A 15,247-nucleotide genomic window follows, 5' to 3' on the forward strand; every position below is an offset into this window, starting at 1 on the left:
GAAAGCACAGAGCAGCCAGCGCGCCACATGCACAGGAAAAGAAAGCCATTAGGCAAGGCCAACAGTCTGCAGCAGCGGACAAACATGCTGCGCGCAGGCTCACCCCTCCCTGAAAGCATCCTCCTGTCTAAGAGTTTATGCATGTGTTCAGAAGCGAGTGACTGGTACAGAGTGGGCACCGTGTGTCTCTCTCAGATTGCGCTGCCTTCATCCCGTCCGATGAGTGGGAAAGAGCAAGAGGGCGTGACACGACACACAAGCAAAAGGGGGATAATAGAGGTGCTTAGGGCTCCCCTTCTCTGGAAGTTCCGGCAATACGGAAATTCATCATCTCTGACCCGCCATCGGCAGCGCTGCCGGCGCTGCCGCGCTTCTTCTGGAGGTAGTCGCGATAGCGCTGGCCACGCTTCGTATCCGACTCTTCAACGCCGTCGCGGCCCGGTCTTGCAGCTCTCGGTGACGGACTTGGCGACTTTGTCTCGGTGACGCCCTCTTCTGAAAGGAATGGCGAGGTCAGCTGGTAGCCCAGCTCTGCCTCGACCAGCTTCCGCCCATCAATGATGCGCTGGCGCACCGCCGGGTTCTCTACGTCGTTCGGGTTATGCACCTCGATTCCAACCACGGACAGTACCTGCTGAGTGAGCTGGAAGAAGACGGTGGCGGCGATGAAGGGAATCATGAGCGGCAGCAGCTTGTTCACGTAGGAGCCGAACAAGAGTCCGATGTCCATATTGCTGCGGTAAACATGGCCATAGGCCACGTCGACGCGCGTCTCGCTCGCAGTGGACGACAGCCCGGAGATGAGGAGGAAGTTGAAGCACAGCGGCATCAACAGGCGTACCAGGAAGGTCTCGTTGAAGCAGAGCGAAGCGTTATCAGCAATGCTGGGGTAGACCACGTACACGTCGTGCACCTTAAACTGAAAGGCCGCCCAGTAGGCGCAGTACGCCATGTAGAAGAGCAGCACAACAGACCCGATGAAGTGAATGGAGCTCTTCATGACAAGCTCGATCACGCCGAGCGGCTTGCCGGCCCAGTCCCGCAGCGGCATCGTCAGCTCGCTCCACAGGATGAAAATTGTCAGCACCGAGCAGACAAAGCAGCCGGTGTAGTAGACGTACTGCCGAATCGGGAACCACATCCGCTTCAGGCGGTTGTTGGTGCCCTTGACACCGCGCACAATCTGATCAAGCGAGTCGCACTTGCGCACCGTCGAGTTCCAGCGGTAGTTGGCGCGGTTCGCAATCTTAATCGCCTTCTTGAGCCGTTGATTCAGTGTCTCGAGGTGCAGGAGCGACACATCGTTGCGCTCCGTGGACGGCACGGTCTTGACGCGCAGGGCCGCGATGTGGTACATGGGAATCTCCCTGTCGGCGGCCGAGATGATCTCCAGCATAAAGGCGAGGTGAGGGCGGTCCTCCTCCGAGACTTGGGGGTCGATGCTGATGAGCTCTGCTTTGATGGACGCCAAGTCCATCGCGGCCAAGTCGAGGTCCTCCTGAATGTCGGTGGCCTCGTACAGCTGGCGACGCAGCAGTCGCTTCGCGTCGGCGTAGCGCCACAGCATGCGCGGCACACCAACCAGGCCAGCCGGCATGAACAGAGTCAAGATGAGCAGGCCCCACGCGTTGGCGAGCGAGATGACGACCTTCATAACCTTCGCGACGGACCTGTACGAGTTCGTGATTACGACAAAGTAGCCCAGCGCCGCTAGCACGATGACGATGATGACAGCGTACAGGATAAGGTTCAGCTTGATAGAGTGCAGCAGCCGGCCCTTCACGGTGAACTCGCCCACCTCCGTGTACATCTGTGCCAACGGCAGAGACACCCACGCGCAGAAGTATGTCACAGCGAAGATAGTGATCCAGATGGGTCGCATCCAGTCTTGCTTCTGGCTGGCGTCGCTCTGCGCTGCCAACGAAGCATCGATATCCACAACCAGCAGCGGGAAGGGTAGCATGCACATGTACAGCGCGATCACGTGCCACACCGCGCAGGCAAGCGGTATCTGCTTAATCGACACCTTTGTGTAGTAGTGGTAAGTGAGCAGGCAAACCCCGAGGGCCAGCACGAAGAAGATCACCGTCACAGCAATGTACTCGCCCGACATGATGATCAAGTCCTTCGACGTTTTCTCAAAATCAGTTCCGTAGGCTGGAGATATGCGAGAGGTGTGTAGCTACAGATGCATGATACAACGCACTCGCGAGCACACTATTACACGTCTGTGTATTTATATTTCGGCTTGCGTTCTCCACTTGCCCGACGCACGAGAGCAGCGTCACAAGCACGATATTGGACTCGCCGGTGCAGTCGACGTTGTGCTGCTGCAGTTGCAGGCGGTGTACGCTGATGGGTTACGTGTGCGCAGCGGACGCTCTAGGGGCCCCACAAAAACGAAAAGGATGCGCACAGGCGCGTACCAACAAAACCGCGAAGCACCCACGCAGCGTAGCCGCACAGATGAGAGGGGAGGGTTACGAAGATGACGGCAACAGAGAGGCCCTAGTCAAGCGTGCACACGCAGGTGGGGGGAGGGAGGGAGGGAAGGCGCACAGAGAAAAGGTGACAGAGGGATTGGGAAGGAAAAGGTGTACGCGCACGGACTCGCTGGTAAAAGTCGCCCTGCGACCGTTCCGTCTTTCACAGCCCAGGCACCACAGCCAGCCACAGCCAGAGATCCGCACCCACGCAAGGAGATACAAGGAGGGGGCGGCAAAGAGATCGAAACGATACACGCAAGCAAGGTAAGAACGAGCAGACGCGCGCGCAGAGAGAGGCGGCACAGAAAGCAGCTGTGACGACGCCTCGAGTGCAGATCGCCTGGGGTATGCACCTACCCGTGCCGTCCCGATCGTTTATGTTGGGTTGTGCGCGTGTGCGTCTGTCGACGCTTTACAAGGGGTGTGGAGGGGGGGGGGTACGTATCAAAAGGAGAAGTGCGTTACGCAGCATGCGAATTAGGCAAGAAACGGGCTACTGAGTGAGTCTGTTCACGTACGTATGTGTATGCGTGTATGTGTATGTGTATGTATGTGTGTGTGTGTGCGCGCCCTCACGCTATCGTACAAGCAAGGTGCCGGGAACTCACAGAAGACCACAGTGGGGAGGAACACGTTGAGCTCGATGCGTCTGCGCCTTCGCTTGTGAAGAGGACAGGCAGAGAGAGAAGGAAGCGGTGGAGGAGTGTGGTCAGATGGGACGCTGTAGTCGCTTCCCACGCGAACGCAAGAGGCGTGCGAGAGAGAAAGCGGAGAGAGGAGTGCAGCGTAGAGAAGCAACAGATATGTTAAAAAAAAAACGAAGCGTGGCAACGAAGCGAGAGGCACACGCGTCTCCATGCAAGCAAGGCGGGACACATCTGCAGGCGGTCAAGTGCGTTTTGGGGTTTCTGTGCGCAGAAGCTTCGCTCTTCCTGTGCGTGCGATGATCTGGAACAAGCTGCGATACGTTTTTGCCGTTTTATTTTTGGCGGTGCGCCGCACAGTTCCGCATTCGCCCCTACGCACACGCACACACATGAGTGGGTGCCGATGCAACGGCGCAACCCTTTACCGCTTGCTAAAGAAGTGCGTAGGTTGAGGACGCCAGCACAGCATCGAGGAGTGCCCATTGCAGACAGGCCTGAAACCATTTTCAGCTTTTTCCTTGCTGATGCCTTCTTAAGGACTGGTCACCCCGCATCGAGGCAGCCTACACTGACGCGCAGAGTAATAAAGAACGGCGTGCACTGAGGTCATACATAAGCCCCTCTCCTCTGTGTGTGTGTGTGGTGGAGAGGGGGGGTGCGCTCCTTTGGCAGACAGTGAGCTATGCTTGTCTCATTACAATAATGTTGTTATTCAATATACCGGGAAAGGCGGTACGTGCGTGCCAAGCGGCAGTGGAGGAGGGAGAGGTGGTGGCGCACAGGCAGCATAGGCACGCCCACTCGCCATATATCCACTCAATCTCTCAGCACGCGCCAACTTATTTTCTCCTCCTCTGTGAGTGGAAGCTAACTCCTCGAGCTCGTGAGTGAGAGAGGATGTGTGCGAGGCACCGTGGAGAACGGCCGCTGTGTCTCCCCCGCCACCCACACCTTTGTCCCACGCGTATTCGCGCATCGTCGTTGATCTCTCGAATAAAGGCGCCGGTGGCGAGCTGCGCGCTGTGTGCGTGAGGGACGCGAGTCGCATCGCCTCTCGCGGCCCTCTGCGGCTTGTGTGAGCTACTTCTGTGTTGAGTGTCTCTTTTTTCTTTTACGCGTTCTCCGCACGCTCCACCGTTACAGCCAGCACGTCACGCTGCTCGAGCACTGAGACGAGCTCATCGCGCAGCGGGTTGGGCTCCATGGCCTTGAGCTGCAGCGCCCGGCGGTTCTTGTCCATGGTCTGCTTTGCCAGCTTCTGCTGCAGCTGCGTCACCTCGCTCTTGCTCATCTCCTTCGTCGGCGCTGCCGGCTCACCAATCGCCGCCGCCCTCTGCTTGTACTCAGCCAGCGACCTCCTCGCCTCCTCGAGGGCGGCCGGCAGCTCCTCGTCGCTGGTGTGCAGTGCCGTATCGAGGCGCTCCTTTTCCTTCACAATCAGCGCCACCTCCTCCTTCATCTTCTCTGCATCCTCGGCTGACAGCTGGCCGGCCTTTGCAGCGCCCTTGCCACCCTTCTTCTTGGTAGGCAAGCCGGAGTCGACAAGCACGGCACCGCGGCTCTGGAGCTGGCGCTGGAATGCGTCGATGTCGACCTTCCGGGCCTGCGCGCGCAGCCGCTCCTCGTTCTCCCGCTTCTGCAGCTGGAGCGCCGCGTAGCGCTCCTGTGCCTTGATCCACTCCTGCTCCTTGCGCTTCTCCTCCGCCTCCTGCGCCGCCTTGCGGGCCGCCAACTCCTCCTCTGTCACCTCCTCAGCGTCGCTACCGCTGTCCTCGTTGGGGTCGCGCCCCGTGGTGCGCTTCTCGAAGACAAACTTCTTGCGATCCTTGTCGTTGTCGCGCGCCTCCTTGAGGACGGCGTTCTGCCGCGCCATCAGAGCATTCTCAAGGGCCTGCAGCATCTTGTCGTCCATCGACGGGTCCTTGGAGATGTGCTCGAAGATGGAGAGGAGCAGCTTCTCGTAGTTGGGAGAGTCGTGGAAGCTGGAGTGCACGAAGTTGTCCGCCACCCTTGCCATAGCCAGCGCATACGTCTGGCCCTTCTTCAGCTCGCCATACTGGAAGGTGTAGATGTCCTTGTTGCCTGACATGATCTGTGTGTGTGTGCTTGAGAGTGGCAAGTGGCGATACAGCAAAGGAAGAATAATAATAAGAGAGATGCAGCAGGTGTCAGACGCGAGTGTGCGTTGCTGATTTCGTTGCTGAAGAGCTTTTTGGTAGTGAGGAGCAGGCAATTGTGGAGGGAGAGATGTAGCGTGGGCGCGTGCGGAGTACGTGTGTATGCGTACAGGGGGGGGGAGGCGATGGGGAAGGCGGAAGAAAAGAGCCGGCGAGCCAGTGAGCAAATGTGTGCCGGCGTGCGTTCTGGGTAGAGAGCGCGCGCATCCTGTGGTGCAGGTGCGAGAGCGAAACCAATCGAGGGGCATCGAAAATACTTGTGGAATGCGTGTAGTGATGCGCGAGCGTGCGCACGGACGCGCAAGCACTCCTGCGCAGCCTCATGGCACCAATGAGGCAGCGCACCGCTCTGTTTGCTGATGTGGCCGCTTCCCTTCACAAGATCATTACAGGAGCCCCAATCACAGACACGCCCGAGTTCGCAGAGGACACCCGGGGACGCTACAACAACAAAATAAAAAGGAAGCACTGACGGAGCTCTACACACCATCAATGCGCATTCAAGAACCCTGCGCGGGTGGGTACCGCGACGGTGGTGGCTGCGACTGCACTCCGTCCTTTGGCATCATCATGTACCCTACAGCAACGGTGGAGTTGGTCGTGTTGTCCTGCACCTGCACGTACTCCTGCGGCGTGACACGCGCGGCCGGGACGGCTTGCTGCGGGACATAGGCTTGCGGCTGGAAGGGCACGGGGGTGATGACAGGCCGGCCAGCAGCCGGAGTGGGGCGCGGCAAGGCCTGTGCCGCTGTGGCGGGAGCAGGGGATGCAGCGCCGGACGAGGATGCACCGGCGGCACTTGGCACCTCCTCGTGTGATGTGACGAGGGGGGGAACGGTGCCCCAACGCAGCTCGGCCTGGGTGGAGCCGGCGGCAGCGGCCTCGTCCATGACGCCCGGAAAGAGGAAGGAGTTGTCCTCCGCGCGCGGCGGCTCGCCCCACTGGTCCTGTCCCAAGCCCCACTGCCCACCAGCAGGGATGGGCGCGTTCAGTCCGGGTATGCGCAGGTCTGGGTACGCGGGAGGAAGGCGGCGCATTGTTTGCATGCTGTACAGCCACGGCGGTGGTGCTGTCGGGCCGATCCCGAGTGCCTGCCGCAGCCTCTTCGACAAGACGCCCGGTGTGTGGTGAGCCTTTGGCCGCCACTTGCCCTCGTAGAACACATCCCCGCACCTGCTCAGCTCGACGTTGTAAGTCTTGCGCTGCAGAGGCGTGCCCGTCATGAAGCACGAGATGAAGGCGACCTGGTTCGGAGTCGCCATCTTATCCTTGGTGGCGCGAATCTTCTCGATACCGAGAGCGGCGACCTCTGCCGGCACAATGCCTACCGCCTCCTCACGGTCCGCCTGACGAGATAGGAAGGTGCGCTGCAGATGCCAGTGGTGCGGCACCGGCACCGTGTGCGGCTCCATCTTCATGCGCACCGTGAAGAGAGGGTCAACGGCGTTGCCGTCGTGCTGGTCGACCAGCTCCGTGGCCTCAAGGCCGTACATCTCTGCCGCCCGCAGCTTCAGCTCCTCCCACGTCATCCTGTGATGCTTGCGACCGCTGAGGGCGGAGGAGGAGTGTCGGCAGCCCTTCGCGCCGCCCTCGCCTCCATCCAAGGACGGGAGCACAACTCGATCCTCTTCATCCTTCTCCGCGCTGGCAGCCGCTGCCGCCTGCGCCGCCTTCGCTGCAGCAGCGGCGGCGGCTCTCTCCTCGGCCTCCGCCGCAATCGCGGCTTGCTGGCGCTCCTGCTCTTCCTCCGCCGCCCTCAGCTCTGCCGGGGTGGGGGGCAGCGTGTATACAATCTCCTCGACCTCGCCCTCCGCGGTCGCCACCTCCGCCAGCAAAATCTTCTCCTGTATTCTCTGACTGATCTTCTTCAGATGCGCCTCGCGCTCACGGCGAGCCGCCTTTTTCTCTTTCTTCGACTTGGCCATGCCGCTGGCGTCGAGGCAGCAGCACCAGCGACAAAGGCTGACTGCACACACGCGCACAGTGCGAAGAGCAATGCGCGGCGCCAGGCATGCAATGAGACCCGTCTCTGCGCGCAGGTGTGTCGCACGAGCACCGGTCGCCGCGCTCTTTCACCTCGAGAACACGAAAGCCTGTGCGTGGGCAGCGCGCAAGCAAAAAAAAAAGAGGAAAGGAAAGAGGGGCAGCGAGAGGTATGCGTGGAAAAAACGAGATAAGGTAGAGACACGTAGAGAGAGTGAGAGACGCGAGCAACGCAGGGGGTTATCCACAGGCATCGCCCGTAGAAAGGGGAGAGATTGGGCGCGGGCAGAGGTGCACTGTGCCCACCACTGCACGCCCGTCTGTCTGTTGCCCCCTCGGAACGGCAGTTTGTGTGGACCTTTGAGCGAAACAAACGCAAGCAGCACCCAGCTTGCTTGTGCACGAGTATGCATGGTGTGTGTGAGTGTGTGCTGGTCTGGTTTCCAGTGCTAGATGCTTTCAAGACGGCAGGCACACACCACATCGACGGGTTGTCGAGAGTGCTAGAGTACTCAGAGTCCGCCAAGATCACCATCGCGCCCCCCACCCCCTGCGTTGGGAGAGCAGTGTCATCGTTGTCAACTTTCGAAGAGCACCAGATGCGCGCCTTCTACCCCGCGCCGAGCGGTGCTCAGCAGAGCACGGCACCTGCTGCTTTTCCTTTTTTCGGGCAGGAGAGTTTTTGTCGTCTCGTTTCGTCTGCGCCCCTGCTGGTGATAGGCACACACATCCACAGGACACGGGCGCACGCACATGTGTGTATATACCCAAACACATCCACACATCCACACGGCGAGTGATAACCACCGTCACTCCCCCCCCTCCTCCACATACGCTCCTTCACCGGAAAAAAAAGAAAAGAATCCCAACAGGCGAGAGAGAGGGCCACAACAAAGACACGCACAGTACGAAGGAGCGACGCAATACGTGCGCGAGAGAGAGCGAACAAGTGAGTCGGCGAGGCAGAAATGGGAACGCACATCGCGGCCGTCGTGCGCACGCCGCGCGCAACGGCACGGCAGACAGTGGGCATGCGAAGAGACAAAAGAAAAAACAAAAACAAAGAGCGAGAGATAAGAGAGGGGCGGCCTCCATCCACCACCGCAGACCACTAAAGCCGCCCATCTCACGCTACTCTTCCTTTCTCTCGCACATGGCTATCCGAGTATGCGCGTGTTCGTGTCCCTCTACTCTCAAACACTCACTCTCATCGCTATCGCGCACCGAGTGCGAGGGCATCGCAGCGACACGGGGGGAGGGGGACGCCACAAAATATCAGAGCCCTCCGTTTCGTTTGCAGCTCCCCTCCATGCACGCGCTGCTGATCATACATTGCTGCTTCCTTCCCGTTTAATAGGTCTGTGCCGACATGAGAGTGATGTTGTCCTTGCCGTCTATCATCGCCTCGCGGCTTGTGCTAGCAAAGCCGTGCTCGTCGATGAGCTCCGTCATCAAGCCTGCATTGTTGTAGTAGCCCGCTGTGACGTGCGGGCCCTTCAAGCGCAGGTTCCCGCGCGTGCCGGCCGCCAGCACCTTGGCGTCACTGGTGCCACGATCACCGACTACCTTGGCCTCGACGTGAGGGACCATGCCCTGCGAGCCCTTCTTGAGTGTGCGCCACGTCAGCATGCAGGATGCCTCGATGGGGCCGCGGAAGACGTACACGTCATCCAAGTTGAGAGACTTGGATAGCTTGTTAAGATACTCCTCAGAGACGGGGGCCTCGATACCGTTTTCGAAGATGACAACGGAGCGGAGGTGCTCAAACTGGTCTGCGTCGAAGTTTCCGGCGTGCTTCAGGATGAGGTCGAAGTCTGCCTTGCGGCCCACGAGCGTCTCCACCTCCTCCACGCAGAGCTTCTCGATGCCGTTGATGGCGTGATCATCTGTGAACATGTCGGAGTGGATGTGCACGAGCACTGCACCGGAGGTGAGAGCCGCATACGGGGCGATGATGGCGCCGATCGGGTCCGTGTGGTGGTTCGGCATCACACCAAAGCGCGTCTCTGCCTTGAGCTGCATGAGCTGGCTGAAGAGGAAGCCGGCGTTCACGCAGTTGCGGTGCGAGTAGGTGATGTGCAGCTTGTCCTCCATGGCCGGGTTGGGGTCCTCCAGTGCCAGCACTGGATCGTCAGGGTGCAGCAGCGCCGACAGCCGACGCAGGCGTTGCTCGTAGTACGAGAAGGGGCCCCACACCAGCATCTTCCGCATCGGTGTCACGCCTAGCAAGTTCATGTTGTGATCTGTAATGATGATCTTCTTGAGGTAGTAAAACTCCTGCGAGTGCACCCACTGAAACTTCTGGCCTGGGTAGGAAAGGCCCAACTCAGGGATGACGTTGTAGATGGTGTCCCAGAAGTGCATGTTGCGCTCCACTAGCTCGCCCTGCTTCATCTCCGGCACGTTGATCCACTCGCGGGCCACAAGATGGCGAGGCTGAAACTCGTTCAGATAGAAGCGCAGCTTGTCCGCGCTGATGGTGTCTTGAGGGACGATACAGAGCAGCGCGCCAATCTTCGCGCACGCAAGCTGCAGGACGAAGGTCTCACAGTTGCATGGCTGGATTGCAAGCACGCGATCACCAGGCCGCACACCCGTCTGCAGCAGGCCGTGCGCCAGGGCCTCGCTGTTCTTGCGAATGTCGGCAAAGGCCCAGCGGACTGCCTGATGCTCAATGCGGAGAAAGTCCTTGTAGTACATCTTACGAGACTGGATGTTAACGTAGTAGCCGATCAGCTGATCCAGCACTGGTGTGCCACACGTGCCCTTCACCTCCGAGTAGGCAGGCATGTAGGGACCTGAAGACGCCGCGGTGGCGGCCCCGGGTGCCGACTTGGGGATGGTGCCCGAGGAGGTCACGCCGTAGTTGAAGCGCGCGGCGGCGGCGCTTGCCGCTAGCGGAAGAGCGATCCGGCGGAACATGGATGGAGTACTAGCCTCTGAAGGAGGTGAGATGGGTGACTAGGAGAAGGAAGACGCTAAGGGGGTGCGCTAGAGGTTTACAGACACGGAGAGGGAGCCCATGATCCACTCCACTGACTACGCGCCTAAGTGCGGCTGCGACAGCTCCTATCCGCAGCCGTCGCGCGCGCACAAACACGCAAACGCTACAAGGCGAAAGAGATACTAGAAGGAATTCTTGGCGTGAACCGAAGGCCGAGCGCTCCCACACAGAGAGAGCCGCCTCTGGGAGACGAAGATGGCCAATGCTAAGTCGGTTGGGGGAAATGCGCTAGGTGAGTCGCGACAAACAAACGATGAGATGGGCAGAAGGGAGAACGAGTGAGGCGCGTGCGGGTTTCTACACAGAGAAAAGCGAAGTAATGCCGGACGGACGGGGAGGGGGGCGAATGGGTGGGCAGCTCTTTACTGCTGTAGCACACCCGCGCCATGCGGGCAGAAGAGGAGTGGCAAAGAAAGAGAAGGAGGCAGAGATGTCGAAGCAGCAGCAGAGCGGAGGAGCCGCACAGGTGACGACAGGGAGAAGCGGCCAGATGGGCAGACGCGCGCACATTGTCAACCAAGGCAAAATGATAAGTATAAACGATGCCTGCGCGTGCACTGACCATCGTCGGGGGTCTCGCAAACCAAGAGAAAAGCCGCCTCCGCAGCACGCGAGGCCGAGGTGGAAGAACGGATAAGATGGAAGACATCGCACAGCTGCTCACGGCAAGCAGCGGTGATGGCATCCGTCATCACACATCCACGGAGCCCAGGGAAAAGAGTACACTGAAATCACTGGTTGACTGGTGTTGCACCGCTTCGGCGGAGAAAGAGGGAGGAGGAGGAGAGAGTCACACGCCGATAGGGACGACAACACGACAGCGACGATATCGAGCTGAAACGGCACAATGAGTGCGGTATGCGCCTCACGGCACGCATGAACCCCCCTGTGTGGGTGCAGAGAAAAGGGCTCGGTTTGGGAGCGCATCAGCCTTCCGAGGAAACGGCAGATAGGATAAAGCGCCAGCATCGCAAGGAGCGGAGATGGGCAGACCACACACACACACACACGAACGCAAGGCCGTCCGGTATGCCGCCTCGGCGTCGCTCGTGCTCTCGCCCTCTACTCGGACCCGGTCCGAATGATCTCGAGCAGACTGTTCACCTGATTCTCCTTCAGGGCGTTGCGGCAGCTAGCAATCAACTGCGCGCGTGCCGGGCCAATGCGCACCATTCCCGCCTGCTGGATGCACGTGTTCACCTCCTTCAAGGCCAGCTTGAGCTCTTCATAGTTGTTGATCCGCTTCGCATTCTCACAGAGCAGTTCCTGATCAACGTCGTACAGCGCCGCGTACGATTTCTTCATAGAGGCCATGTCACCCAGCAGCCGTGCGTCCTCGGCACGCCCGAGCAGTGTCTTCACGACTGTAGCTGCATCCGCCATGTCGGTCGTGAGTTTCATCCGCACCTCGTTGAACTCGTCCACCCTGGCGAAGATCGCGCGTAGCCGCTCCAGCTCGAGAGGCATCTCGCACCGAACCGCGACCGGGTCCGCCTTCCCGTCAGCCCACCCACCCTTCAAGTCCTCCACGAAGGCATTGATAACCGCCCCGCATGGCGCCAAGTGGTCAGACCACAGCGTAATGGTGTTGAAGGCCGCGCCCGACGCAGCAGCGTTGCGCACCTCGATGCCAAAGCTGCTGCCGTCGCGGACGTGAATGAGCTCCAAATGAAGCACCTGGTCAGTCGGCGCGTTAGCGTCAAGCAGCACGACATCCTCCGGTACGCAGAAGGAATGCCGCAGCCACCTCTCAATCACGTCAAGATGGAGCAACTCACGCCACTGCAGTAGCACGCAGCCATTGGGCTGCCGGTAGGCGACTGTCTCGCCCTGCCGCTGACGCTGCTGCTCTGGAGGAATTTTGTAGGGTAGCTGGTACATCATGAAGCGGGGAACCCTGACGGTAACCTCGTGTATCTGGTAGCTATCGCCAAATGCTGGACCTACAGCCACCGAGGCGCTGACGTTCAGCGGAAGGTCATCAGGGTGGGCAAAGCTGCACACGAGTGTGGCGCTGGGCTCCGCATTCGCAAAGGCTACGGTGTCCTGCTGCGCTGCGGTGGCCCATACCTCACACTGCAGGAGACAGCTATGCACAACAATGTCGCCGCGCTTCGCCGCTGGCCCCGTCACTTCCACACGAACCTCAACGTGCTTCGTCGCAAGGTTGGCAGAGCAGCAACAACGCACCTCCACCCCCGACTCTGGCATCGTTGTGTCCTGCGCCCCAGCAGCCCGGCGAGCCAGCTGCTCCTCAAGGCTGGTGAGTTGGGCGGCCAGCTGCTGCTTCTCCTGCACAAGCGCCTCCAACACCTGTAGCTGACGCACCTCAGCAGCCTCGTCTTTTCGCGTCTCGAGCAGCGCCAATCCACGCACGGTGCCATCCACAGTGCAGATGACAGGCAGAGGCATGCCGTCCTGCCGATAGTCTTCCGAAAGAACTGCTGCCACGGCGCTGGAGTAGGTGTCTCGGAAGAGCACGCTACCGCCCTTCTCCAACCCGCCGCCGCGATCCGTGCGCACCTCCACCCGCCCGTTGCTCCACCCAATCACCAACTCGGCCACGCCGTCGCCGTCCACGTCGCAGAAGGCGGCGGACACAGGCACAGACTTGCCCCTCACTCGCCACACGCGCTCACCGCGCTCGTACATGCCAACGGTTCCGTTCTCGAGCAAGTAGGCATACCGGCCAGCGCTGTCAGCGGCGGCAGCCTCCGTGTCTGGGATTCGTGACGGCTGCCACAGAGGTACGAGCTTCTGCACTCGGTCCACCTCGTGCACCGTCGCGATCGCCTCCTCGCCATCGTACACGCGCACCTCAAAATCATCAGAGGCTACGAGCAGCGACAGGGGAGCCGATCCCGAATCCGGTACCGAGGTCCATGGCATGAGGGCCATGGCCGTCACCTGGTCGCCTGTCACTGTCCAGTACCGCTCGGCGCCGAAACGGTCGAAGCCGAATATGCTGCAGTTACCGCCAACGACGGCCAACGGCGGCGCTTCTCCAGAGGTGCTACTCGGCTTCATGACAGTGCCGCACACCACTGCCTGCACCCCATCCTCCACGTCTTTATAGAAGACCTGCTTGTTCTGCTCCGCATCGTACGCCAGTAGGCTCGTTGCAGCACCGAAAAGAAGCACATCATACGTGGCAGCGATATCGGTGCTCCAAGTGTCATAGAGTTGGCCTGCTGCCAATGCTGTCGGGGCCTTCCCAAAGTTCAGTGTCTGGATGACAGACTCATCATCCTCCAGCCTGAACGTGACGCCGACGCTCGCTTGTGCCTCTCCTCGCTTAGCGGAGCGCTTGGCTTTCGCGGTGCTGGTGTTGTTGTTGTGCAGAAGAATCCGCTGACCGCTGCTGCCGAAGGCCAGTGACACGGCCGAGGGTGGTGGGCGTACGGCTAGTGTCTGCGCGCTTGCACTAGCCTCACGGGCAGCGGCACTGCGCAGAAATCGGCCTGCCGCGACGCGGTCCGGTAGGATGGGAGCACCGATGTTCAGCTCAAAGGCGGTGTCGAGCCGAATGTGGTTGCTCGCGTCTTTGGCAGTCGCCATCTCTTGACGAAGAGAAAGCCGGGGGGGGGGGGGGGGGGGAATGGGCGTGAACTCAACACCTGCAGCACTAAAAGAAAAGCAACAGGCCAACAGGCGATCGGGAGAGGCGCCCCCGTGCGTGGAGGGGGGAAAGAGAGACCGGTGTCGGATCGCTCACCTCGCTGCTTGCCTCTCTTGCTTTCGTTTGCTTTCGCAGACTCCTCAAGGTGAACGCAAAGTGTAGGGGGTGAGATAAACAGGAAGACCGTGAGGCACCGGAAGACGACCCTGATGGTTTCACACGCCTTCTACCGGATTAGGGGAGCACACAAGCGAGTTCGCCTTCCAGCGTTCTCTCCCTTACTCACTCCTATGGAATTAGCGATTGAGACCTGTATCAGAGAGAGGGAGAAAGAGCACACCGACAGTGTGTGGTGCTGTTGTCGTGTCGGAAAGGAGCGCAGTGCTCCGTTCTCCTTGCTTTTAAGTGCGTGTGTGTGTGTGTGTGTGTTTCGTTTCTGCGGTGCGCCCTCCTCTTGTGGCTTTGTGCCGTCCCCCTTGTACGGCGAAGCCGCAGAGCACGTGAAGCCGTGGTACCGTGTCTTCCTTCCTTCTGTCCTCTACGTCGATGATTTCCACCACCGTTTGACGCACGCATAGCGCGCGAGACACGCAGAGATCGTGTGGCAGTGCAGCCGCCAACCGAAAGTCAAACACTACGTTGCGAGATGTAAAAGAGCAGGCATGCAACGACGACAGAGTGCTCACTATGCCAGTGAAGAGAGCACGAATGCAGACGTGGCCAGAGAGGGAAGGTAAAAAGAGAGCGGTAAGAGAGAAAGACCAAGTACTTTGTGTGCTTCATCCGCGTGTGCATGACGCGCCCCGCCCCCTCTCGCTACGGCTGCAGCAAGGATCATCGGATGTTGCCGTAATGGACAAGGTACTCTCAGAAACCCCACCGTCGCGCACAACACGCGTGACACCCTGTGTGCGCTCCATGATGTGCGGCGGGGCGATACGGGAGTGCATCAGAGGAAAAGGGGGAGATTTGGTTAGCGAGAGCGCAGGCCTATCGGCTGCATCAGGGAGTACGTAGAAGTACGGCAGGGCTGCCCCACCGACGTCCTTTCCCCGTCGTCGAGGCAGAGTCCGTCCTAGAGTCGATTGCGCGCTACAAGACATGCCACATTCGCGCTCGCCATCCCTTCAGCGTTGACGGCGCGATAGGCTGCTTCGATGATTTTCGTTCAATTCTCTGCTTCCGTTTACATGTTTGTGAGTGGCGATTGCAGGTAAGGAGTGAGGGATACGAACACATGTTCAGACGGCGAGTTGGCGGTGAAGCAAAGATGCAGAGAAACGAAAAAAAAAACGAAAGGGAACACGAAGAGCAAGAGGCGACGAAGACAT

General features: G+C 59.7%; 5 protein-coding genes across 5 annotated transcripts; all 5 read right to left on the bottom strand.

Moving 5' to 3' along the window:
• Positions 1-283: 283 nt before the first annotated feature.
• On the bottom strand, positions 284-2,113 carry LINJ_30_0570 (conserved hypothetical protein; the record flags this gene model as incomplete). The annotated part of the gene is made up of 1 exon (XM_001466865.1): positions 284-2,113. One exon carries the CDS (start codon positions 2,111-2,113, stop codon positions 284-286), a length of 1,830 nt encoding a protein of 609 aa, XP_001466902.1.
• Positions 2,114-4,244: 2,131 nt separating this feature from the next.
• On the bottom strand, positions 4,245-5,222 carry LINJ_30_0580 (conserved hypothetical protein; the record flags this gene model as incomplete). The annotated part of the gene is made up of 1 exon (XM_001466866.1): positions 4,245-5,222. One exon carries the CDS (start codon positions 5,220-5,222, stop codon positions 4,245-4,247), a length of 978 nt encoding a protein of 325 aa, XP_001466903.1.
• A 588-nt stretch (positions 5,223-5,810) lies between these two features.
• Positions 5,811-7,235, bottom strand: LINJ_30_0590 (putative spliceosome-associated protein; the record flags this gene model as incomplete). Its single annotated transcript, XM_001466867.1, has 1 exon — positions 5,811-7,235. One exon carries the CDS (start codon positions 7,233-7,235, stop codon positions 5,811-5,813), a length of 1,425 nt encoding a protein of 474 aa, XP_001466904.1.
• A 1,408-nt stretch (positions 7,236-8,643) lies between these two features.
• On the bottom strand, positions 8,644-10,083 carry LINJ_30_0600 (conserved hypothetical protein; the record flags this gene model as incomplete). The annotated part of the gene is made up of 1 exon (XM_001466868.1): positions 8,644-10,083. One exon carries the CDS (start codon positions 10,081-10,083, stop codon positions 8,644-8,646), a length of 1,440 nt encoding a protein of 479 aa, XP_001466905.1.
• Positions 10,084-11,359: 1,276 nt separating this feature from the next.
• Positions 11,360-13,855, bottom strand: LINJ_30_0610 (conserved hypothetical protein; the record flags this gene model as incomplete). Its single annotated transcript, XM_001466869.1, has 1 exon — positions 11,360-13,855. One exon carries the CDS (start codon positions 13,853-13,855, stop codon positions 11,360-11,362), a length of 2,496 nt encoding a protein of 831 aa, XP_001466906.1.
• Between the last annotated feature and the right edge of the window lie 1,392 nt (positions 13,856-15,247).

This window comes from Leishmania infantum, chromosome 30 (genome assembly GCF_000002875.2).
Source record: "Leishmania infantum JPCM5 genome chromosome 30".
Taxonomy (NCBI): domain Eukaryota; phylum Euglenozoa; class Kinetoplastea; order Trypanosomatida; family Trypanosomatidae; genus Leishmania; species Leishmania infantum.